At 41.8% G+C, this 24,935-nt stretch overlaps 1 protein-coding gene across 1 annotated transcript in view; it reads right to left on the bottom strand.

Annotated features, from left to right (window-relative positions):
• The window catches only part of TDP1 (tyrosyl-DNA phosphodiesterase 1), a 40,466-nt gene that overhangs the window by 5,787 nt on the left and 9,744 nt on the right, over positions 1-24,935 (bottom strand). The window contains exons 6-14 of the mRNA XM_048485347.1: positions 22,212-22,304; positions 17,476-17,646; positions 15,793-15,871; positions 14,248-14,433; positions 11,922-11,970; positions 9,849-9,915; positions 6,610-6,717; positions 5,147-5,249; positions 4,600-4,705 (exon numbers count right to left, since the gene is read on the bottom strand). Coding sequence (XP_048341304.1) covers positions 4,600-4,705; positions 5,147-5,249; positions 6,610-6,717; positions 9,849-9,915; positions 11,922-11,970; positions 14,248-14,433; positions 15,793-15,871; positions 17,476-17,646; positions 22,212-22,304 — 962 coding nt within the window. The remainder of the gene's footprint in view (positions 1-4,599; positions 4,706-5,146; positions 5,250-6,609; positions 6,718-9,848; positions 9,916-11,921; positions 11,971-14,247; positions 14,434-15,792; positions 15,872-17,475; positions 17,647-22,211; positions 22,305-24,935) is intronic.

The raw sequence follows: 24,935 nt of genomic DNA, 5'->3' as shown, positions 1-24,935 counted from the left end.
GGCCTAGTGGGGACATATGGGGTAATGCGGTCCCGAAGGTATGAGGGCCTCCCCCACCCTTTCATCATCTCACCTGCTACCCCCTCTATTAGGTGGAAGTTGTTTCCATCATCTCCCTTTTGGTAGGATTTTTTGAACTCACTGTTAATAAGATTTTTTTAAAGTATGGATTTTAAATGAGTGATTGTTTTATACATTTATGGTTACTGCATTTTATCTTGATTTTATGAATTGTTGTGAATTGCCCTGGGTCTGGAAGGGGAGGGGTGGTACAGAAATTTATTAAAATGAAATAAAATAAAACCTTTATGCCAAATAAAGGCTAAATGAATGAAAATAAAACCAATAAGATCAGTTGCCTTGTCCATGGCCACAACCATTTTGTGAAATTAGCCAAGAACCACACAGCACTGACCTGCAGCACTGCACTGGCTTCTTGTACCAGCTAAGAGCCTCAGAAATCCCACACTCGTAAAGTGAAGGATTAGGGAGCAGAGAAAGGCTTTGTCTACTGAGCCACCAAGGGACAGCGCTTGGCAGTGCATTTATAGCTATGATGCCTCTGCCTTCAATTGTAAGCCGGCTAGCAGAGGCCATTCCATTTTTTAAATTTCTGCACAAAATGAATCAATTTGCTGTGATTTATCAATGACTTTTGAGGTCAATTTTAATTCAGATTTCCAGATTTCTCTGACACCAAGGAAAACCAAATGAGAGCGGCAATAATATAGAATCCTGAAGCTCATTACCCTACAATCTGTTATGTGTATGCACCGTAACTCAGTGCCTGCAGTGGGAGAGGCTGTGGCTTAGTGGAAGAGCTTCTGGTTGGCATGTAGAAAGTCCCAGGTTCAAAGCACGATACACGGCTCATCCACCAGATCAAGTCCCCTCTCCATTCCCAGTATAATTCCATGTGATGCACTCTGGTTGATCTACATTGTGAGGTCACGCTTGTCAGTGTAAGCAGCATCCTGTGGTTACCTTCCCCATGCCTTCCCCAAAAAGCTTTCAAAGGCACAGATGACCCAGGTATTCATACCACTGTGTTCTGTCCAGGAAGCTATTTTTATAGAACTGTAGTAGAATGGAACAGTGTAGAAAGTCGCCTTTTTAGCAGAACAGGACAGTAGTCCCCTGAATGGATCATTCTGGGTATCATCTTGGTTTTACTGCATTGTCTTACATCTGTGTAATTCCACTATACTTTACTGAATTAGCTTGTTTACTAATTCTCTCATCTCAGCCCAATTGCAATACTCACTGGATAACTTATGCAGTGTCCTTTATTTTGTAAACTGTCTTGAGCATCAGCAAGAAAAGCAGACTATAAAGTATATAAATACTGATACTTCAGATTTTCTTTAGCTAAAATTATTAGACTGTTTCATTTCTACATGTGATGTAGTGTTTTAGACATAGGCGGGGGAAAAACAGAGATAAGGAAGGGGTACAGTCAGAATCAAAAGCTTTTCCTAGAAAAAAATCTTCTCAGAAACATTCTTTTTCTGCTTACATGTACCAGCAACTACCAGAATTACCATGTGAACAATGAAAGAAAAGGGAATATAACAATGGTTTACCCTTGCCTGCATCCTCTGTCAAATTGCTACAGTTACTGACAAAATTACTATACAATTGCGAACCTAACTATGTTAATCTACTTAACAAGGACCAAAGAGACAATTGACTATCATTTTGTACAGAAGAAGAAGAAAAAGAGTTTGGATTTATATCCCCCCTTTCTCTCCTGTAAGGTGACTCAAAAGGGCTTACAATCTCCTTTCCCTCCCCACCCCACAACAAACACCCTGTGAGATGAGTGGGGCTGAGAGCGCTCGGAAGAACTGTGACTAGTCCAAGGTCACCCAGCTGGCCTGTGTTGGAGTGCACAGGCTAATCTAGTTCCCCAGATAAGCGTCCACAGCTCAAGTGGAAGAAGGGAATCAAACCTGGTTCTCCAGATTAGAGTGCACCTGCTCTTAACCACTACGCCACTGCTGCTCTCACAAAGGGAAATCCCCTCCCTGCAAAATGCCCCTGGAGGATGACACCAGATTCCATGAGCAAATCTCCTCAGGTTCCTAGGGTGACGTGATTAAAGAGTTACTCGCTGGAGTGAGACACTCCAAGCTCTATTCCCACTGCTTCTATCCTTTTAAAACTGTCATTGGGATACCCAAGAAGTAGAATTTCCCTTGGAGAACTCATCTCTATATCTAATCCACCCTGTTTCTCAAGCACTATTTTTCCCCAGAGCAACTAGTCAGCCCTTTTGTGACTTCTGTGAACGGGCTGTTATGGAATATGTTCCTCCATACGTCTCCTTTCTTTCCCCTCTGACATATGAAGCTGCCTCATACAGAACGCTACAAGGACCAATATAAATGCAATGTGTTCAGCATTATAATTACCTGCACGGAATGAACACATGCCCCAGTGGCATCCAAACCCTTCTCCTGAGAAGGTTTTGGGCTCTACACGGAGTTCTCCTAACTGTTGAGCAATGAGCAGTGTTGTCTATTCCTGACAGCATGCTTAGGCATTGTGTGTGGGAGCAGAATTTATTTATTTATTCGATTTATAAACCACCCCATCCCCAAGGGGCTCTGGGCGGTGCACAACATTGATATATATACAATTAAATCAGGTTCACAATAGTGACCACACAACAATCAGTATATAACTAAAATCCATTAAAAAAAGCCGCTTGACACACTCAATGACAGGCCCCATAGTCTCAATCACAAAATCTCCCCAAAAAGAAAGAAGGAGAGGCCAGACTCCTCTAGGAGGGTAACGATATAACCAAGAAATTCAGATGGTGAAAGAATGCATAAAAGCATGGTGGAGCCACTCAGCTGCACTGGACATTCCAAAGGCCCTGGTGAGGAACAACCTCCAGTCTTTACAGGCCCCTCTTGGAATCCTCACCTAAGGTCCACTTGGGAGGGGTCCCGGACAGCTGGAGGGGAAGAGTGTTCCACCAGGCTGGGGCCGAGGCCCAGCAGGTCCCTGGCCCTTGTGGAAGTGCTTTCAGCCGCATCATTGAGGGGCCAGGAACCACCAGTAATTTGCCTCTGCTTTGACCGCAGAGGCTTCGCAGGTGAGGGGCATATGGGGTAATGGAGTCGGTCTCTCAGGGTACCGAGGGTCCCAGGCCGCTGTAAGGCCTTTAAAGGTCAAAACCCACACCTTTGGAAGAGGTGATGATTCGGAGATTCCACTGGGAGCCCAATGCAGCTGGCTGCAACACAGGTTGAATATGATCAATGAAGGCGCCCCCTGCTTGAGCCAGCTGCTGCATGCTGGACCAGTTTCAGTTTCGAATCCAAAAGCGCCAAGGGAAGGCCCAGCGTAGAGTGAGTTACAATAGTCAAGCCTGGAGGTGACCGTTGCATCGGATCACAGTGGCCAGGGTCCTGCACAGAGATAGGAAGGGGCCAGCCGCCCGGACCTGTCCTGAGGAGATGCGGGAAAAAAGCGCGTCCTGGGTTACATAAGGGGCAATACCTGGGTCTCCATTGAAAGAGAACCAAAGTCCAGGTGGGACCCCCCCGGTGACTCTGCGGATTGGTAGAGGGGGCCGGCACCAAAATGGCCCCCTCCCACTCTGGCGGCTGGAAGTCGCCCAGCAACTCCCCCCCTCCGCCAAGCCACAAGGGATCCTCCGCTCTCTCGATGGATTCAGTTTCAGCCCTGCTCTGCTGGGCAAACCAACCAGCTAACCGTACCTCCAAACAATGCTGTAGAGCTGCAGGGGCCGTGACCGCTCCCCCCTCCATCAACAGAATGAGCTGAGTGTCATCAGCATACTGGTGACAAATCAGCCCAAAGCTCCGTACCATCTGAGCAAGTGGCCGCATATAGATGTTAAATATTATTAGATGTTAATTTGCGGCAGAGGCCTTATGGAACTTTCATAGAATCGCAACCAGATACCCTTTGATTGTTGACTCTTTTGCCTAAGTACTGAGGAGAGAGTTGTTAAAATGTGGAAAGAGTTGCCAAAGTTGCTAGGAATGCTGTGGGAGTGCCGGTCTCTTAAATGTTATTGCTTGGTATGGTTTTGCTGTCTATACTATCTGCTCAGAGAACATGGGGTCCCTACTAGAAGGCACAGGCATCCAAACCCTTCTCCTGAGGGGTTAGTGTTCCGGCCACTAGATCCTAGAAGTGGCCTGGCTAAGATCTAAATCTGGTATTTATTTTTACACTTTTGTGCTAGCCTTCTCCAGAGGAACTCAGAGGACCTTGTTAGCCTGGCCTATAGTCAGAAGCAACAACATTAAGTGACATAAAAGATGCAGAGAGAAAGTTTATTTACCTGAAGCTTCACAGCCAACTGGGAACTGAACATGAGTATAAGAGACCAGTTCACTGGACAACATGTCATGCTGACCCGAACAGCAGCTGCAGTTAGTCTTTAAAAGTGCTATTAATACTGTGGTAGACCTGGTCCTCCAAGAAATTATCTTACACGCTGGGCAATTCCAGCAGCAGATATTATGAGCCTATAGTTGTTGGAACTTGGCTGTGTTTTCTAGATGTATTGAGTTCATTTATCCAATTTGTTTTCCGCATTTGAGGATTCCTTACCTTTACTTTCATACTTCTCCGGGGGCAGATCATAAGGTACAGGAAATGATGCTGGCTCATCAGAAAGCAGGTTTTCCTTTACCTGGAAATAACCAGTATCCAGGCCCTGTGAAAAAATGCAGACAGACACTGTCTTACATACAGGAATTTTTTTTTTTTGCTTCCCTTAACTGGAAAATAGATAAGATAGCAAAGATAGCTTTTGTTACATTTATAGCTCCACATTGTTCCAAAGCTTTCTTTACATTATTTATAGTCCACCTTTCTCATTACACCATGTAAATCAATGTGAACAGGACAGTAAATCTAATAAGCAATGTAGCAGGTGTTATTTTTATTTAGTATTAAATTTATATACCGCCCCTCCCCCGAAGGGCTCTGGGTACAACAAGAATACGCAACAAACAATAAGAACACGCAAAATACAGAATATAAATTAAAATTAACCCATTTAAAATAAAGCGTACAGTACAAATTTTATAGCTGCAGAAACTTGAAACAGAGCTGCATACGTGTTAAACACTGTCTGGGATACAGATAAACTCACAAATTCTGAAGGCAAGAAGAGGACTCCTAGCTCATACGATCGAATCATCAGCTGGGCACCATTTTTTTCAAATGCTCCCCAAGCAGCCTTGGAAAGATTGGCACTGTAGGAATAGAGACAGCAATTTTGTTTGAAATATACCCATGGCTGCTGATAGCAAAAGTATGCATTGTGGTTTGAATGTTGGACTACATTCCAGGGAGACCTGGGTTTACTTTGTTGGTAACCTATTTCACAAGACTGAAGTCAGGCTAAAAGGAAGAATAGATACGTATGCCACCTTAAGCTCCTTGGAGAGTGGGTACAATAAACATCTAACAAATGGCTCCTGTGCCAGTGGTGAACACAAAGTGGTGCCTAGGACAAGCCCCTGGCAATGCAAACAGCCCCTGTTGCCCCCCCCCGCCCTTGCAACCCCCCAAAAAACATTTTCCTCTGTCCAAGAGGCACCAGCTGGCAACATACTGAGGGCAGGGCCTTATTCCCGCCCCCAGTGTGTAGCCTCCTGGCACGGCTCAGAGAAGGAAAAGGTTTGTGTGTGTGTGTGTGTGTGTGTGTGTGTGTGTGTGTGTGTGTGTGTGTGTGTGTGTGGATACAGGTGGGGGCTAGGTAGGGGGCCAAAATGTGCCCCCAGCAAATGGTGTCTGGGTCAAATAATTCCCCCCCCCCACAGATAAGCCTGTGTTCTGTGCACATAGCTGACAGTGCAGAATATGAATTTTGAAGGATTCTAGTTTTCAAATGTGCAAAATATTGTGAATTCTGCCTTTTAAATCCCTATGCTAAATAAAAAATAGACAAAAACTTGATATTAAACACCACAACACTCAAAAACCTGTGGGAGGGCACTTAAAATTTCCAAGACATTCTATTGCTGACCGAAGATTGGCAATTCTCAAACAGGGAGGTTTCAAGCGGAAATTACAACATGAGAGAGAGGAACTGAATTAATTCACAAGTTCAGAACACAGACCACCCCCACCCCGGGCTGAATAGGAAAATAGGATTCTTGTCTCACTACAGAATCTAATTTTCTGCCCCCAAGCATTTCCCCTGTGCTGTAATCAAGTTGATTACAATATCTACTATAACTTTGCAATCTTTATAGGATTCTTTAAGACCCCCTCACCTTCTGACTGGGATATAAAGGTGCAGAGATCTCCATTCCTACTGGTACCTGACAAAGGGAGCTTTGATTCTCAAAAGTTTACACCCTGAAAATCTTTTTGGTCAGGTGCTACTGGTTTCTCATTTAACTGTTCCACAGCAGACCAACATGGCTACCTGTGAAACTCTTTTCAGAGACAGGTTACCCTCACAAGAAAGTCTCTCAAACCCTCTCAAATGGCTTCATAAAGATGAAATAATCTTCATCTTTACATGGTGTGAAGTGAATAGGGGTCTAAGTGATCATTGAAACAGATTGGGGAAAAAGGAACCCTACCTACTAACAGAAGACTTACCTTGTAACTAAAAACCATGCAATCCTTTGGAAGTCTGGAGAAACTCTCATATAAGTCTTAATATGAGGCATGGCATGGCTACGACCGGACGTTTCAGCTGACCATTTGCTCGTGTGAAAAAAGGAAAATTGGGGTGAAGCAACACATAATGAAGTTTAAAATACATATTATCCCCAGTTGGCAAACCATAGCTAGAAGTAATTTTTACCAACTGAAAGTAAGGAATATATCACATACAAGAGAGAAACCAACCACCAAGGCTTTTTTGGGCCTCTTTTCCTTGGTCCCTGCCAAAGAATCCTTCTTTCTCAAAGATCAGATGGCCCTTTGAAGAAATCTGATGTATGAAAAATATAAAAAGGGGGTGGTACCCAGAGAACAGCAACAATAAGACTATTTTGTAGCTAAGAGTGATTGTTTACTATTAATACTGGAAAACAAAATACTTGAAAGCAAAATTATTCAACGAAATATAATCCTTTTATCTCCTCAGATACAGGTTACAAATAATACAAAGCGTATATCTGCATTCACAAATCAACAGTTCTTATATAAATGGCTTCCTAAATGTCCGTTGATTTGACTTGCATTTGAACGAAACCAAAAATCTCATATCTTCAGGATTATGATTTGTATTTAAAAATACTATAAAGATTTGGAACTTTTTTTTCTAATTGTAACTCTCAGAATGCGATATGTGTAACTGCTGCCCCTGTAATAAGTACATTGGAAGCATGAGTTGATCTGCAAGGTTAAGACTTATGAAACACATCTCCAGAATTAAACGTAAGGTGATGGAGGCTTTCCTTACAAAGCATTTTTAAATATCAATAGTAATCCTGAGGATATCAGAGTTTTGGGTTTGTCCACATTTATTAAGTTTAAATTATAACTATATAAATGTAATCTAATGATTGCAACAACAGGACACTTTCTACTCCCTTAAATTACAGACACAAACCCTTAGAGCTTAAATTCTATCATGGAATTTTCACCATTTATATTTGTAATTGCAGAAGCTCCAAGGACTAGACACCGCAACTGTTATTGATTAATGACATAATCCATGCCGAACAGTACATACAGCTGTCAGCCAGATGTGCAATAAGGTTGTTTGCAAGCTAAAAAGACTTGGGTCTAAATGCAGTGCTGACCAGGAACCTATCTTATGTCTGCTGAGGTAATTATACTATACATTTGCGTTTAGGTTATATTTTTGTAGTGGTTGTTAGAAAAGTATTTGTAAAGAGGTATGCACTCACTGTAGTATGATTTTAGATTTGTAAATCATATAAGCAACATTATACACTTCTGGTGAGACAGTGAAGATTTCCACATAATTGAGATCCTAGTGACTTCTGAGGAAGTGCAGAACATAAACAAAGATCTAACTGCAGGACTTTATAGAATGGACTGGACTAGACTAGATATACATCAATAAGAAAACTTTTGGTATAAGAATTATTGTGTGTATTAAACATTATTATTTAGATTTATGGTATTAAGTATTGAAAAATGTTATGAAAATAAAATCAATTGATATTTTGGAAACCAATTATATAAGAATTGTTGATTTATGAACACAAATATACACTTTGTATTATTTGCAACCTGTAACTGAGGTGATGTAACGTGATTATATTTTGTTGAATTGGTTTTCCAGTATTAATAGTAAACAACCATTTTTACGTCCCAATCCAGATTGGGTGGGAAGGCGGGGATGGTGCCACTCTAGTGCTGCTTAGCCCTCTCCAAAGGGCTTCCCCCCAAAAACAGAGACTCCCAGTGGGAATCCCCATAGGGGATAATGGAGATACACTATGAAAAACACAGTGTATTTCCAAGAAAACTCTGTCAGAACACAGGAATTGGACAGGTAGTACAAGCTGGCTAAGGTCAGCCCCACCCTTTGGCCCAGGGGTCTGCAACCTGTGGCTCTCCAGATGTTCATGGACTACAATTCCCATCAGCCCCTGCCAGAATGGCCAGTTGCTCTGGCCCATCCCCAGAATGTTCCCAGCCACGCCAGCACACCTTTCTGCACCAGCAGGCCTGGGGATGGATGTTGGTTTCTGGTCAGGCACAGCCAAGCCAAATGGTGCCTGCCTGCCCAAGCAAGTTGCCTCCCTGCTGATGCATTTGCCCCCTGGCCAATGGTGTGGGTGCTCCACACTCTGTAGTGGGTTGCCCATTATGAAATAATAGTACTTTTTGTTGTTGAGAAATCGGATGCGGTATAAAGAAATACAGCATGGAGAAACTATCAATCACAGCACCCACACCCATGAACATAAATGCACGTAGAGATGGTTCTTTTGGCTTGGGCCATAATTTACTACATCTTGCCAGGATGATAAAAATTACTCTTGTTCAAGCACTTAGGATGGCTTTTTTAAAAAACCAACTACCCAAGAAGAAAGCAAATATATCCCAGCACCTCACCATTGTGGGACAATTCAGAGCATAAAATATCTATTGGGCCTTAGTTTTCATAAATATATTTATTTTTATTCATTTATTAAAAAAATGTATACCCTGCCTCATACTTGCATCTCTAGACAGCTTACCCAGGTTAAAAACAATAAAACCCCCACAATAAAACATCATATGTAGTCGACCCACGTGGTCAGCGTAAGAACGAGACGAGACGCGGATCCCCCCCCCACCCAACGTTCTACCACGGTGCTGCTGGGTCAGCAGTGCATTACTACAATCATAAATAAGACATAACTTTTAAAACAACAATAAATGTAACATTAAAATAACCCCAACTCTTGCTCTCCCACCCCCAGGTTGGGGTAAAACAGACTTTAAGATTATACAGGAAATCTCAATTTACATTAAATTTTAATCAACAATCCCAGAGCTTGTCAGACCTACTGTCGAATTCCCCATTCAGACAATAACTCACTTGATGGGTTCAAGGATTTTATTGAAGATACGAGATAGACAGGAGAAGACCGTTCTGGCGAAAAGGTGCCAAAGCAGTTGATAATATGTCATTCAAATCTCCACCCCCACATGTGAACCAAGGCAGTCAGGAAAAGTCCAGCCTGAGGACTCATCCCAGCTGCTGAGCTTCAAGGCCTGGGAAACAGATAAAGCAGCGCCTGCAAAGGCTAAAGCACTCCCCAGCAATTCCCCCTTCCCAGCAATGGCATCCGGACACCCTCATCACACAAATTTAACTGATCTCAGAGTCCCAAAATGCCATTAGTCCCAGAGGTTGTGCCACTTACTGGAAGAAAGAGTGGAGCCAAAGCTGTTTCTGTGCAGTCTGTATGCTATATGGAAGAGAACCACCAGCTGCAAGGGAAAGAGAAGATCACTCAGTCACAGTTAAAAGTGCCACTGAAATGGAATGTCATTAAATAATGGAATGGCGATTATCTACATTCTACCCCAAATATTCCCTTCAAAGAAAAATAAATGCAGTTTTTTTCATCACCAAAAAGGAAAAAAAGAAAAGAAAAGAAATCGATCGAGTAGGGATTTTTGCAAACCGTTTACACTTCAGCCTTTTTAAAAGACTACTTTATATGCAGATGCTATCCAATTATGTTAAAATGAAAACTGCAACACATCAAGTCAAATCAAGATGAATCAGTCAATTGAAAAAGGGTCTAAATAAAAGTGCCTGCAACAGGAACTTGCTAGTTCACATTAGTGAAGCATAATTCATTCACTAAGTGTTCTGACTGTGCCGTGAATATGAAAAGATTATGACAGTGCATGACAATTTAATAATATCATATGCAGATGCTAATCTTGCATACAAGGGCATGCATAACCAAAAGACAAAAGTTGCCTTCTGCTCCCCAAAACTATTTAAGTAAGGCTCATTCTGCACATGCAGAATAATGCACTTTCAAACTGCTTTCAGTGCTCTTCGAAGCTGTGCGGAATGGCAAAATCCACTTGCAAACAGTTGTGGAAGTGGTTTGAAAACGCATTATTTTGTGTGTGCGGAAGGGGCCCTTGTCTTAGGATGCCATTTTGCTTTTTAGTAAAGGGTGGTGGTTCCAGGGCTGCAGTAGGATTCGTTTGGGAAGCAGCCTAAAACTGATGTCATCCCTTAATTCAGTGTTACGTTTTAAACTGTTGAGTTGTAAACCTAAATAAATATGTAGATTTCTCATAAGAAGCCAAAGTGAGTCTAGACAGCAAAAGTCTAGGAAGGAAGTTAGCTAAACTGGAAGTATAAGCAATATACTTCTGGGTGGTTCTACCAATCAGCCAAGTGGCCCTCCCGTAGGGGGACGATGAGTGATATCCTATTTGTGGTTATCTAAAGAGAATAAAACTAAACACTCATGATGTACCTCCTCTTCTCAAAATAGAACACTGTCAGCAATATAGTGGAAGATCTGGATCAGAGTTCTTACTATATCAGTAAAAGTAAACAATGTCTGTCATTGGGCTCCATGGATCCAATTCTATCGGTCCCATTACAGTAAAACAATATTACAGCTTTCAGTCGCAAAGACAGATGCCATTGTGCATTTACACCAGATTAAAGCCATACAAGCCTCTAAAGTATGTCTCTGAATGAAAAAGACCACAAAAAGACCACCTTTCCACTGTCCACAAATCAAGAGCAGCAAGAGGATAGCCTGGTAGACCACAATATGAGCCCAAAGTCCAGGGTCAATGTATTGATTTTTTAAAAACCTTGTACATTGTAGTTCAGTTCTGCATTTATTGCGGAAAATCCAGCTATATACACAAAAGGAATCAATAAGGCCTACACAGATTCCAATACAATGTCAGGGTAGAGTCTGTAAATTAATGTAATCCAATATACCAGCAGGTGCTGTAAAACTGTAGCTTAGTGAGAGCAAGTCTCAAAGAACAGACATCCCAGTCAGTCTTTGCCTCGGACAATGGAGGACACCTGTACTAAGAGGATACCTCCTTTCGAAAAAACAGCCCGAGGACCGAGAAGATTAACAGATTTGGTTCTTGGCTGTTGCTAAAAAGCATGATGAGCTCACTGTCACACAATCTGATCGCTAGTTAGAGGAAACCGATCTTGTATATTCAGTGTAATGGTAATATTCAGAAAGTATCCCCTGAATTCTAAAGGCAAGCATAATTATGATTTAGTCAAAACTCTTCCAGGTGCAACTATTGCTTTTAGGTTGTATTCAACAGTAATGCTAGCCACTGAAAGCATTGCTCAATAAATCTCTAGGATGATAATGCCATACATTGTTTAGAAATGATTTCCAAGGAAACACTAATTTATTCTATTTCATTTCGCTCTTGGCTTTCTACACTGCACATAAAGAAACTGTTCTTTTTTTTTTTACCTGGATAACCTTCCAAACTTTGCCTCACGTTGTCCACAGAGGGATAAATCTAAAGAACAAGATGTAGTAAACAAGTTACCGGTAACTGTAAAAATGCACCTGTAAAAATGGCCGACAGTTCCAGCACCTTTAAATGTTGCAAAAATAGAGAGGAGTCTTGTGGCACTTTAAAGACTAACAGTTCGTTCCAGAAACCTATTTTAGCAAAGCTTGGGACTTCCCTACCACCACATGTATTGATTACCTCAGCATAGCTAGTGAAAGATCTTTGTATGTTCTTGTTCAAACTGAACTTTGCATAATTAGATTTCACTGTCATGAACCCCTGACCCTGCTGCAGCGGCGTAACTAGGCAAACTGGAGCCCTGGGCAAAACCAGAGTTTGATGCCTCCCAGGCGTGTGCCTGGTGCAACGCGCACCCCCCCGTCCCCTTGTAACTACGCACAGTGGCGTATCTAGGCAAACTGGAGTTTGGCGGCCCCCCCCATGGGCAGCCGCCCTCCCCCACTGTGACCAAGCAATTATTTTTTACACCAGGTCGTTTCAAAGTCACCATCACAAATCTGAACACAGCAATAGGCCATTCCACACAGCAGAAATAATTAAAAAAAACATTTTCAAAATGCTTTCAAAATGTTTTATTACTGCTATGAAAACATTCTATGGTGTTGTATCCAGTCCCCCCAATTGGGGCAAACAGCATCACTTTCAATGTTATTTAAACTGGGAACCCCAGATTCTGCCTTTAACGTGGATTTAAAAGGAGAATTTGGGCTCCCTAGTTTAAACAAGTGATGCTGGAATCCACAGCCAAACAGCATCATTTTCAATGGTGTTTAAACAAGGGAGCCCAGATTCTCCTTTTAAATTCACCTTAAAGGGAGAATCTGGGGTTCCCAGTTTAAATAACATTGAAAGTGATGCTGTTTGCCCCAATTGGGAGGACTGGATTGAAACTGATGCTATTTTGGGGTTGATTCTCCTCCACCCTGAAACAGCATCACTTTCAATGTTTAAACTGGGCATCTCAGATTCTCCCTTTAAATCCATGCCAAAGGGGGGGGGGGATTTAAAAGGAAAATCTGGGGAAATTTGGGAGATGCCTGCTGTCAGGGGTGCAATTGTTAAGCTAGCAGCACCAAACTTTCAGGGTATCTTTAGGAGACTCTCCTAATGATACCACCCAGGTTTGGTGAAGTTTGGTTCAGGGGGTCCAAAGTTTATGGACCCTCAAAGGTGTAGTCCCCATCTTCTGTTAGCTCCCATTGGAAACAATGGGTGATGGGGCACCCCCTTTGGGAGTCCATAGCTTTGGACCCCTGGACAAACTTCACAAAACCTAGGTGGTATCAGTAACAGACTCTCCTGATGATACCTCCCAGGTTTGGTGAAATTTGGTTCAGGGGGTCCAAAGTTATTGACCCTCATTGGAAACAATGAGGGATGGGGCACCCTCTTTGGGAGTCCATAACTTTGGACTCCCTGAACCAAACCTCACCAAACCTGGGTGATAGCATCAGGAGAGTCTCCCAAAAGATCCCTGAAATTTTGGTGCTGTGAGCCTAAAAACTGCACCCTCTGCAGGCCAAAAACGGGAAAACACTGAAAATACAAAAAATTCCACAAACAAACCTGCAGTTTTTGCACCCCCCACAAGGGGGGGCTAGGCAACTGCCCACTTTGCCCAATGGGAGGAACGTCTCTGCCCTGCTGCCCCCCACCCACAAACCTTCTGCATGAAATGTCTGCAAAGTGAGGAGCTATGGTGAATCTAAAGAAGTGGGCTCTTTTTGGGCTGTATTCCCCTTAAGGGGGTTAGCACTGACATTTTCTTTGCCACATATCTCGATTTTGGGCATTTTGAGAGGTAAGGTTGACAGCACACAAATGGGCTCCAGTCCACAACAACGAATACTGGAGTAAAAAAGTTTAGTCTTTAAGATACAAGACTCCTGTTCATTTTTGCTGCAATGGATTAATACAGCTACTTCTCTAGATTTCAAAGGCATGCAGCATCATTACCAATCTCACAAGCACAGTAGCATTGAATGCTTTTGCTTTGGAGAACTGTAAAATAACAAAAACAGATCGTTGGGCAAACTGAAACCACAAAAAGCTGGGCATGGTTGTAAGGGAATAATTTTAAAGAAAATGAGTTTTGCACAGAATCCACTGAATTAGTCAAAGCACCTAGAATATTCAAATGAATTAAGAAAGTTGCCTTTTAACTTAAGCATTTAACCTACTCTTTTTAAAAACTAAGATTATACAAACATGTCAGCAGCAGCACTGTTTCTAAACAAAGGCACAAGAAGCAATCCATACCAGATTAATGGGAACCTCCTGATTTGTCAGAGTCTTGGCACTGTTTCCTAGAGTGACCAAACTTTGTCTAAACTCTGAACACAGCCATTTGGATTGGTCAGGTCCCATGGATCCAATACTTGAGAACTGCCCTATTACAGTCCAAGAATTTTCATCAGGTACTTGCACTGCATGATCTTTTAAAAGCTGTTTGGGGAAAAATAAAAGGCAAACAAATAATAATTATTAAGTTATCACATCAAACTGCTGAACTGTGTGAGTTGACCAAGTAAGGTATGTCATGGAGCTAGAATTCCTTCCTTTTAAATGTCAATCTGGCTAGCTACTTGCTTGAACAAGTGTCTCTTTGCATTCCTACATATTGGATTCATTATAAATATTAGTGCTAAATTACAGGTATAAATCTATAGGAGATATTTATTTTCTTGATTTTTTATACCATGGAAGCTGTTTTAATATACTAAAGAAAGAAACAGCAGGTTACTAGACAGACTACAGGACTAACTGACCATGGTATAAACTTCCACAGGCTAGTGCGCCTCTAGATACATGAGCTAGTAGTAGGGTAAGTATGAACACCCAGTTCCACAAATCCCAACAGTTACTCAGTGTGTGACCGACTGCCACACTCAAAACCTTTCTAGATTACTAGAGGCTTTGAGGCTAAATGTTCATTTCATGTTCACCAACTCACTCTCTCTGAATCTTGTATCAACATAATTTTACCACAGCTCACACAGTTTGAGCTCCAAGAGCTTGATACAGAGATGAACTGTTTCTATATTCATTCTGCCTAGTAGAAAGTTTAAAATGGATGGAGGGCAAAATATCGATACGTTATTCCCTTCACTAGCATCCCCCTTGCCCTTGCTTGGGGGAGTGAGAGGTGAATCCTCCAGTCACCACAGATCTCAGTCAATTAGATGCTTCCACAACAAATTATAGTTTGTTGTAATATTCACATCACAAATGATGGGGTGTTCTCTGTCCTTCTAATAAATGTGGTTTGGAAATCTGGGTGTGCGGGGAGGGAGCAGAGGACAAACCATCACTGGATTTTATAATTGCCATAAGCTTCTCCACATATCCCCAAGGTTGATGAGAGATGGAATGCACAGGCTCGTTCCCACACCCAATCATGGTTTGTCATTATGCATGGGGTTTGTCTTTTATGCCATAAAATGTGGGTGTATCCCAAGCTACATTTCTTCAATATTTAATACAAAAATGAACTGTGCCTTTGACCTTCCAACTGGGAATGCAATTTCTGTCTCTGGGTTGTAGAAGCGGGTACTGGTATATTTCTGTCAAGCTGTGGACATTAAAACTGCTGCTTGGCTGAAGCTCCTTTAGAATGCTAACTGCTGTATGTGCAAGCAAGAAGTAGAAGTTCAAATATTTTATTATGGGCTATTTATTTGTGTAGGAAGATGCAAGGTTGATCACTCCTATCTGTTTCCAGAAACACAAAAGAATTGTACGGGAAATGATCAAGTTAACGGCACATAGAAAAAGGAAAAGACAGTGGGACATCAAAATCAGTACCTTTCTTAGCCTAAGGTGACCCCATTTCTCTTTTTCATTGTTTTGGTATCGACCTGGAGTAGACCCAACAAGATATACTCTAGAGAAAAATACATGCATGATGTCATGTAGGAAAACTAGGGGAAATTGCATCAAATTGTGTTATTATACATTAGAGAGGTATAAAAAGAGGCAGAAGAAACTCATTTCCAAGTCCCTATTATCTACAGTCCTGGTTAAATTGCTAAACATACAAAGGAGAAGGAACCTTTTGGAGAAAGCAATCACTTTTCACTTAACGTCTTAATTTTAGCTCTGTTCCTAAAGGCATTTGTAGTTTAGTGATCAGGCAATGTTGCCTTTCCAGAACTGTCCGCTTCTTTCAATATATCCAATTTGTTAACAGATATACCAGCATTAGCAGTTTGTCACCATCTAGAAAATCTACATTTCACCATAGCACCCTTCTCTAACTTTGTCAGGTCTTAATTCATCCACCCAGCTTTCACTTCACCCCTTAAAAGGAGTTCCTGCTTTTTGGCAAACAATTATATTAACCCTTACACGCACTGTAAGGTGTGTAAAATATAATATAAGGAAAAGGAAAGATGTCCCATGGATGTCTTGCAATGAAGGATACCCAGGTCCAAGGACTACAATGCAGTTGCTTGAAGATCCTAACAAAATGACTTTGATTTTTAATGTGTGTACATTTGTTAAATGCTTTCATACCTGCATCGATAGGCAGCTATTCTGCACTAAAGTAAGGAAGTATTTTCCAGTTAACTTCAGAGCCTCAGAAGGATATTGATCTTAAATGCACTTTGTGGAGGAGCTGCAGCTACACCGGAATGCAAACATCGAAGGAGCTCCTCTGAGATGTGGTGTAAGATTTATTCCCATTCATTCACTACGAACTAAATTTAGCTCCTCTTCTCCCTTCATCAAATCCCTTAAGTATTCATGTAGCCAAGAATTATTACCAAGCATCATTTAACCATGAACATATGCAATTCTAATTTTTATTGTGTCATTCAGAACAATTTTATACTACTACTGTCATGTGTAATTGGTTTCCTATGTTGTCTAGCCTTAAGAACATAAGGCTAAAATAAACACGATTTACTTTGTTAATAATTTGACATTGTAAAAGTAAAAATCTTTTCACATAGGATAAAAGACATAATGGGCCTAAATGGATTGATTTGAAAAGTCCAATGTAGAAACAGTACAATCAGAGAATCAATGCCAGGGCTGGGATGAGCTTAGGTTCTCTCCATACGGTTGTCAAACTTCTAATAACGAAAAGCCTTTGAAATTTCTAGTTACTTCTCTTCAGTCCTGTTGCCATCTACGATGACCCCAGTACTTGACAGTACTTGTTCACACAAAAAAACCTAGAAGTAGAAACCAAAGAGAAGTAGAAAGCAGAAGCAGAAGTAGAAACCAAAGAGAGTTTAGTGCAGGGGTGGCCAACCTATGGTGCTCCACATGTTCATGGACTACAATTCCCATCAGCCCCTGCCAGCATTGCTAATTGCTGATGGGACCCCTAGTTTAGTGATTCCACTGTTCACTATGTCCACTCAGAGCATCTTTGTTCCCAGGGGAATTCTCACTTGAGGCTCCCTACAAATACTTATACACACAGCGCTAAATTTATACAATTATTTTTAGAAATAATCTACTGCACCAATTACATACCTGGTCTCTGAAAGATCATGTTGCTTGATTACTTCAACCCATTCATTGAGAGCTGGGGACTTGTATGACATCAAATAACTGATAAGATCCGACTTAAAATTGGTACAAGATTCACCAGCAGAGCCAGGAGTTCCAGGGGGTAGCTTTGGATATAAAGGACTTAGCCATATGCTAGAAGATAAACATGAAAAGATTGAATGGTGCATTGAAAAATTCCTGGACTGTACTTGTTGTAAGACCTTAGTCCCAGAATAAAGTGATCCGTAGATTTATACTCAAGACGTTATTGGTGATCAAGGCATAACGAGAGATAGACAATTTCTGAGAAAATACAGTAAGAACAAGAACTTAAATCTCTGCTGCCCTGGGCCCGCCCCTTGGCGGGCCCAAGGTGTTGCAGCTGCAACAAGGTAACAAAGGAAACAATACAGCGATTCAATTACAAAACATTAACACAAAAGGCAGGAACCATTACACCTAGCAGGGCCGTGGCCCTTCCTGGTTATCAGTCTAATGCTAAGGAAGGGAGCGGGGAGTAGCCAAGCTAGCGCCTAGCCCAGGCAGATAGCCCTCTGAATGGAGGGTGGGTCCCCCTCCCCCAGACACTGGTCAGGCTCCATCCTGACACTTGTTTACTATAAACAATTTATCCAATGTTCTTTGGTTACTAAAGTTCTACGTTGGGACAATTTTGGTTTTTACTTTTTCCAAACCGAAGTAAAACAAACTCCTTCCACAGGCTTGGATCCAAAGATCATGGGACAAAACAGAGCTTGCTTAATGGATTTTTGTCGCCTACTTTGTGGTGCTGGCACCTGCCCCTCTGAAAAACTACTTCCAAATATCAAAGGACCCCTAGCAATTTTATGGGATGCCCAACAGTGGGATGTGATAGGACAGGGAAAGGTACAGATGTCACAATCAACATCTGTGTGCAGACTCACACTACTGTTGCACAAGAACTGCCACATGAATTGCAATTTCCACCAACTGCCCTTCTCAGTTTAGCCCCACTACATCATATGCCGTGCTATTCTCCAATGGTCACATGATGCTCAAGAGTCCCTGGGATGGGAGAATGTTGAGGAGGCTGAAGCAAACAAGGAACAGCAACAAAGACTGATTTTGTGACCTTTGCTCTAGACTCTGGATCCAAGCCCTAACGAATGTAACACCCCGTTAAAAGATGTACTGTATTTTACTGCAATTTTAATCTCAGCCATAAAAATCTATTGCTAATCATAATGATATGCAGACTTAGAAAGTCAGGGGAACCCCTCATTCAAATGACTGGGCATTACCCAGTTCAAGTATTCTATTCTACACACAGTGAAGAGGCAAGTCAGTGTAGTGTAGTAGTTCAGAGTGCTGGAACAGAATCTGAGGCTGTTTCTGCACAGCGGAAAAACAGCGCTCTAGGGACAGTAAAAACATTGTCCCTGGAGCGCTATTCGCACAGATGGTGCTGCTGCATTGCTCCCCCCCCCCCCAACCAGGGTTCCTCAGGGAGCGAGGTTTTTCAAAAGCGGTGTCTTCGCACCGGCATGAGGGCACCACTTTTGGCCCCTCTGGTTTCCCATTTACTTACCTCTCCTCCCTGTACAGCTCTGGATGGCTGGAGGGACACGCCCACACTGCCCTCCATGTGGTTGCAGCAGCTTCAGGGCCGCCTGCACGTTACCCTGTGAGCGGTCCCGAAGCTCCACCGGCATGATTTATGCTGGTGGAGAGCTGTTTTCTACTGCTCTGCAGAAACAGCCAGAGAGACCCAGGTTGGAGTCCCATGAAAGCTTGCTGGGTGACCTTAAGCCCGTCATACCCTCTCACCCTAAACTACCTCAAAAGGATGTTGTGAGGATAAAATGGAGGGGAGGAGACTGATGTAAGCTGTTTTGAGTCCCATTTGGGAGAAAAACGAGGTACAAATTAATTATTTAAATAAACCCAGTACTGTAATATATAGGTGTTGGGAGTGGGCAGAACCTTTGCTCAGCCTCTGACACCATGCCCAGTGTCAGCTCTCTCAAGTGGGCTACAGAGACAGACACCCAATGTTTTTACACAACTTTCCACCTATCCCTTCCTGTGAACTCTCCAAGCTAGTTCTTCTCTCTCGGCTTACTTGCTTCCACTCATCCTCCTCTATGACAGTTTCAACCGCAAAGAGGGCGAGGAAGAGAATAGAGCATCTACATAAGTACTGGCAAGGCAACCGGAGGAGCTGTATGTGCTAACCAAATACGATCAAGACAACATTAGCCTAATTTGGGCCATTACTTCAATTTGCAAAGAAGAGGCGTAATTTCACCCTTAGCAAAAGGAATTTTTCCAAGGTTAATTATCTGGATAATGTTCCAAACCTGCAGTACTTATGCAAAAATGGGAAAAAAATCTTCCAACTTCGCTCCGGTTTTCTAGTGACAGAAGCAAGTAGTAGTAAGTGAAACATTATGTAAATATCTTTGCAATATGCTACTTCAATCCTCAGAAAGAATAAAACCATTATGCTACTGACACTTTGAACAACCAGGACTGTTGCTAGCTAAACAGACATATTTTCCATTAGTTAAGCAAACACATTTTTTCTTGTCGACAAAATAACTGTTCTGTAGCTTAAAAGCCAACTGCTGGTTATTACATTTGATACATTTTCTTTGTTCCTTGCAAGATTACTCTATGTAATTTTCTGTCAGGGAAAAAGATTAAGGGTTATTTAGAGTCAAATCTCACAACTGGATTCTGCCAGTAAACAAACTGTTATAAAGAATAAAACTTATAATCAAAACCTGTTTTCTCTAACCAGTGGAAGATGGGATTTAATGGCTTTGGTGTGTTCTGGGCAGAGCGACCTGTGCAACCATCACCTGAAAACTTATCATCCAGGTGACCTTTCAAAGTCCTGGAGGAGTAAAATATCTAATGGTCTGAAGTTCATATCTATAAATATGAAACTATATAAGATTTCTATCTCATCCTTGGTGACTGCTGAATTATTAAATTCGCTGAACAGGAAATTACAACAAGCTTATATGCCCTAAAAACCTTTCCTGATTCTACTGAAGACAGTAATCACTTTAAACACCTCATTCCCTTTTGAATAGCATTTGGTGTAGTGGTTCAGAGCAGCAGACTCTAATTTGGAGAACTAGGTTCAATTCCCCACTCTTCCACAGGAAGCCTGCTGGATAACCTTGGGCTAGTCACTGTTCTCTCAGAACTCTCAGTGTCACCTCCCTCACAAGGTGTCTGCTGTGGAGAGGGGAAAGGAGGGTGATTAAAAGTTGCTTTCTTTTTCTCTATGCTGGCAGGGAGCCAGAACAAGACAGCGTGACTTTTTCTGATGATGGAATATGGAACTGGGAGACTACCACAGGTTCTGCAGAAGTAGAAGATCTTTATTTTAGAAGACGTGGGGCTCCCAGTCCAGAACTTTATTGCAAGTTTAGGCTGACAACCTGAGCCCAGATGGCAGGTAACACGACAAAAGGTCCTAAAATTTATTTTTGCAACCGTGAGCCTTTATTATCGTCAATATTTCTATGTTCTTTTATTAATAACTATTTTATATTTTCAGGAACGACTGAGTAAAGAACGGGTTTCTTAATTGTACTGTTGGAGAATGTCGGATCTGAAAGCCTGTGAGGTGCTTAAGGCTAGCCGACAAGAACGGATCCCCTAGGAAACCACTCAAAGGCCACCAAGGAACAATAATAATCTACGGCATTTACTCAAATGGGCCACAACGTTAAATAAAGTTCAGAACCTCAAGTGGTTCTGCACTTTTCTTGAATGCTGCATTTCATAACAAATTAAGCCCTCAGAATGCACGCTATCATTAAGTGGCAGTAAGGTTTCTTTGACAAAATGATGACAGCGTTGTCAACAGCCAGTTTTTGTGTATTTTGACTGTCTACAAACATGAACATGTCAAAGAAAAAGCAGACAATTTGGCTGCGTCACTGAAATCATATCAGAAATTCTAACAAAACATAACACGCTTCCACTTCTCTAGCACGCCATATCTGGGGCTGGCTTACTCCTTCTCCGAACTGGAGCAAGGGAGTGCTTGCTTGCTGTCACCTGATCTTAGCAGCCTGCTCAGAACTACTGTGCACGGTAAGGGTGCCACAATGGCTTTTCAGCAAGGCCAGACAATAATGCCTGGGGGTTCTTTTGTGGCAAGGGACCTGTATTTCTTCAGGCACTTTGAATGTAACCAGTGCGGACTACTCAACTGATGGGGCTGTGGTGAACTCCAGATTCTTTATGGCATCCCTGATTGTAAAGATATGTTCCAAGTGGGTTTCACAGCTAAATCAACTTTTGAGTCAAGCTGCAAGGAAACTGTGGGTCCTCCACTAGAGAGAAGCAGTGGCATAGTGGTTAAGAGCAGGTGTACTCTAATCTGGAGGAACCGGGTTCGATTCCCCGCTCTGCCACCTGAGCTGTGGAGGCTTATCTGGGGAATTCAGATTAGCCTGTGCGCTCCCACACACGCCAGCTGGGTGACCTTGGGCTAGTCACAGCTTTCCGGAGCTCTCTCAGCCCCACCCACCTCACAGGGTGTTTGTTGTGAGGGGGGAAGGGCAAGGAGACTGTAAGCCCCTTTGAGTCTCCTGCAGGAGAGAAGGGGGATATAAATTCAAACTCTTCTTTTTCTTCTTCTGAAAACAACATTTGCGATTCAAAAAACAATAAAGATGCCAAGATAAGAATAGTAAAATCTCTGTGCTCACCCCTGTGTTTTCTGGTACCAGTCATCTTCAATAAGATTGGACGTATGTATCACAACACGGAGGCCTTCTTCATAACACAACAACATCATCTTGCTACACAGAAAAATGTTAAAATTATCACAGGAAGAAAGCATTAAGAATATTAAAAGTCAGAGGGCTCAAAATGATGGATGTCTCTCTAACAGACTTCAGATGCGTACAAGACACAGAAAGGTAAAGTTCCTTCTGCATGAAGTGGGTCATTACTGACCCACAGGATGATGTCCTGTCACATTTTTGTTTATATGGTGGCTTGCCATTGCCTTCCCCAGTCGTCTGCACTTTGCCCTCAGAAAGCTGGGTACTAATTTTACCAACCTCAGAAATACGGAAAGCTGAGTCAACCTGAAAATGACTTCCGTCGGGAACTTTAATGCTATTCAATAATTTCCATGATTACATCTATCATAAATATAATAGATGTTTATCTAATCCTTCCCATCTGCTAGTAGCAGACACCTTATATACAGAGATTGGTGAGGAAGGATCCAGTCAGTATTGCTTTGGAAGACAATGACTGAATATTTTGCCTACACAAGTTTCTTTTCGATAAAAACAACTCCTCGTAAGACACTAGTAGCGTCTCCTGCATAACAAAGATCTGCTAATGATAGTGAAGAGAAGCTCATGAGATTTTGAAGTCTTTGAATGGCACAGACCAATTTGGAAACCAAAAGGAAAACCTACTACACCCTGGCCAAAAATAATCAAACGTTGGCTAATTTAACAGTGCTTGTTTAATAAGTGAACTACCGTATAAGTGAACCTGTGCAAAAAACAAAAACCGCTACAAATATGAAATGACTCACAAGACAAATAACAAGTAACAAGAAGTCTACAAGGACCCGATCGAAAGTAGTCCGTAAGAAGAGTCTGGCAAATCCTGGAGCCAATGCTTCCAAACAGGAAAATCCCAATGTATTGTCGAAGGCTTTCACGGCCAGATTCAACTGGTTGTGGTGGGTTAGGGTTAGGGGTTGGGTCTGTGAAAAGACCAAGAGATCTAAAAAAGGCAGTTTTCCTTCTTTTTCAGCTTCCATGGTAAATTGGATGTTTGCATTCACACATACTCCTGCTGCTGCATGGAATGCAAATGTGAATCACTCCCTGGACTGAAAAAACCCACCTGCAATACTATACTATCAACTACACCTTTGCATAGCAAGTTCCATCCAAACACTTACTGACTGGTTCCCCACCCTGGGACATGGGCAATATATACCCCACTAAAACATTCCCTTCTCACTGGACACAGTGTGCAACAGACTTCCCTCTGTGATACACACCTCTGAAGATGCCAGCCACAGATGCAGGCAGACCATGGCTACACAGCCTGGAAAACCCACCACAACCAGGAAAATCCCAGTTCTTCACATTTATGAAGTCATAAAAAGTCACTTAAGACCTCAAAGGTTCTACAAGGATAACTGCATAGCTTAGCCCAGAGGTGTCCAACTCTGGAGCTTCAGATGTTAATGGACTACAATTCCCATCAGCCCCTGTTGGCATAGCCAATTGGCAATGGCAGCAGGGGCTGATGGGAACTGTAGTCCATTAACATCTGAAGCACCTGAATTGGGTACCCCTGGCTTAGCCCAACACATGATGATTTTAAAATATATATATACAAGCCTTTAAAATAACTTGCATTGATATGATTACCCCCGAATGAATAAGCAGGACCTCTAAAAAGGTATTGCTGATTTCTAAAAAAGCTGTGGCTGACGAAGGATTCTATTGCTGCCAAATGGGTATTTATCTGGAAATCACGTGTTCTTTCATTCTGCTTTGTTTGAAGAAATTAACATCTGAATTCTACAGAACCTTTATATTTATAGTGGTTTATATGTTTGAGGGTTTTTTTGCACATGTTCACTTGTATGATTGTTCACTTATTAAACAGGCACTATTAGATCAGTTGGTATGGCCAGGGCGTTTTCCTTTTTGTTTCTGCTACACCCATAATACTACTTTTTTTTAGCGTTCACAGACCAATTTGGAACGGTGGACATATGCAAGATGTCAGCAATTTGGAACAGTGGACATATGCAAGATGGACATTTGCTGACAATTTAAGACATAATATAAAAATAGAAGCCTGTGCTGCCTCCTATCGAGCAAAACGGCTTTTCTAATCTTTGAAAAATCTTTTCTACCGCCCACATTAAACATGGCCTCAGCATGTTTTTTAAACAACTGGAAATTACCTATACCTTTTAGCAGTTCTATTTATGTGGTTATTTTTAAAAGAAATTATGTCATTTGCAAATTGTCCGACAGAATCCACTAACATCGTACAAGTTCCATTTTGTATAGATCACATGTGTCATTTTTTAAAAACTGAAAATATGCCATGTTATTCTGCACCCCCTGCCAAGAGCTGGTTGCCTTAGAAACTGATAGGTGAGAATGAAAATGCACTGGGGAAATAATACGCTTAGTTCACATTGGTGACTCATTCCAAGACTTCAAATAATGCCACTGACATTACGAACACACAAAGCTCAAAAATTAAAGCAATCAGTTATTCAGAAACTGAACATTTCTTGCTGCGCAGTGGAGCAATCAGAGAAATCCAGACTTGGAATATTAGTGAAATACAACTTCTAAGCAAAAAACATCAGCTGCTCAATGATAAAGAACTGAACTATTATAAAATCACGGAGCCAGACCAATATCATGATA

This window comes from Sphaerodactylus townsendi, linkage group LG02 (genome assembly GCF_021028975.2).
Source record: "Sphaerodactylus townsendi isolate TG3544 linkage group LG02, MPM_Stown_v2.3, whole genome shotgun sequence".
NCBI classification, from domain to species: Eukaryota; Metazoa; Chordata; class Lepidosauria; order Squamata; family Sphaerodactylidae; genus Sphaerodactylus; species Sphaerodactylus townsendi.
Note: the sequence above shows the minus strand (reverse complement) of the source record. Positions and strands in the feature narration are given on the sequence as shown.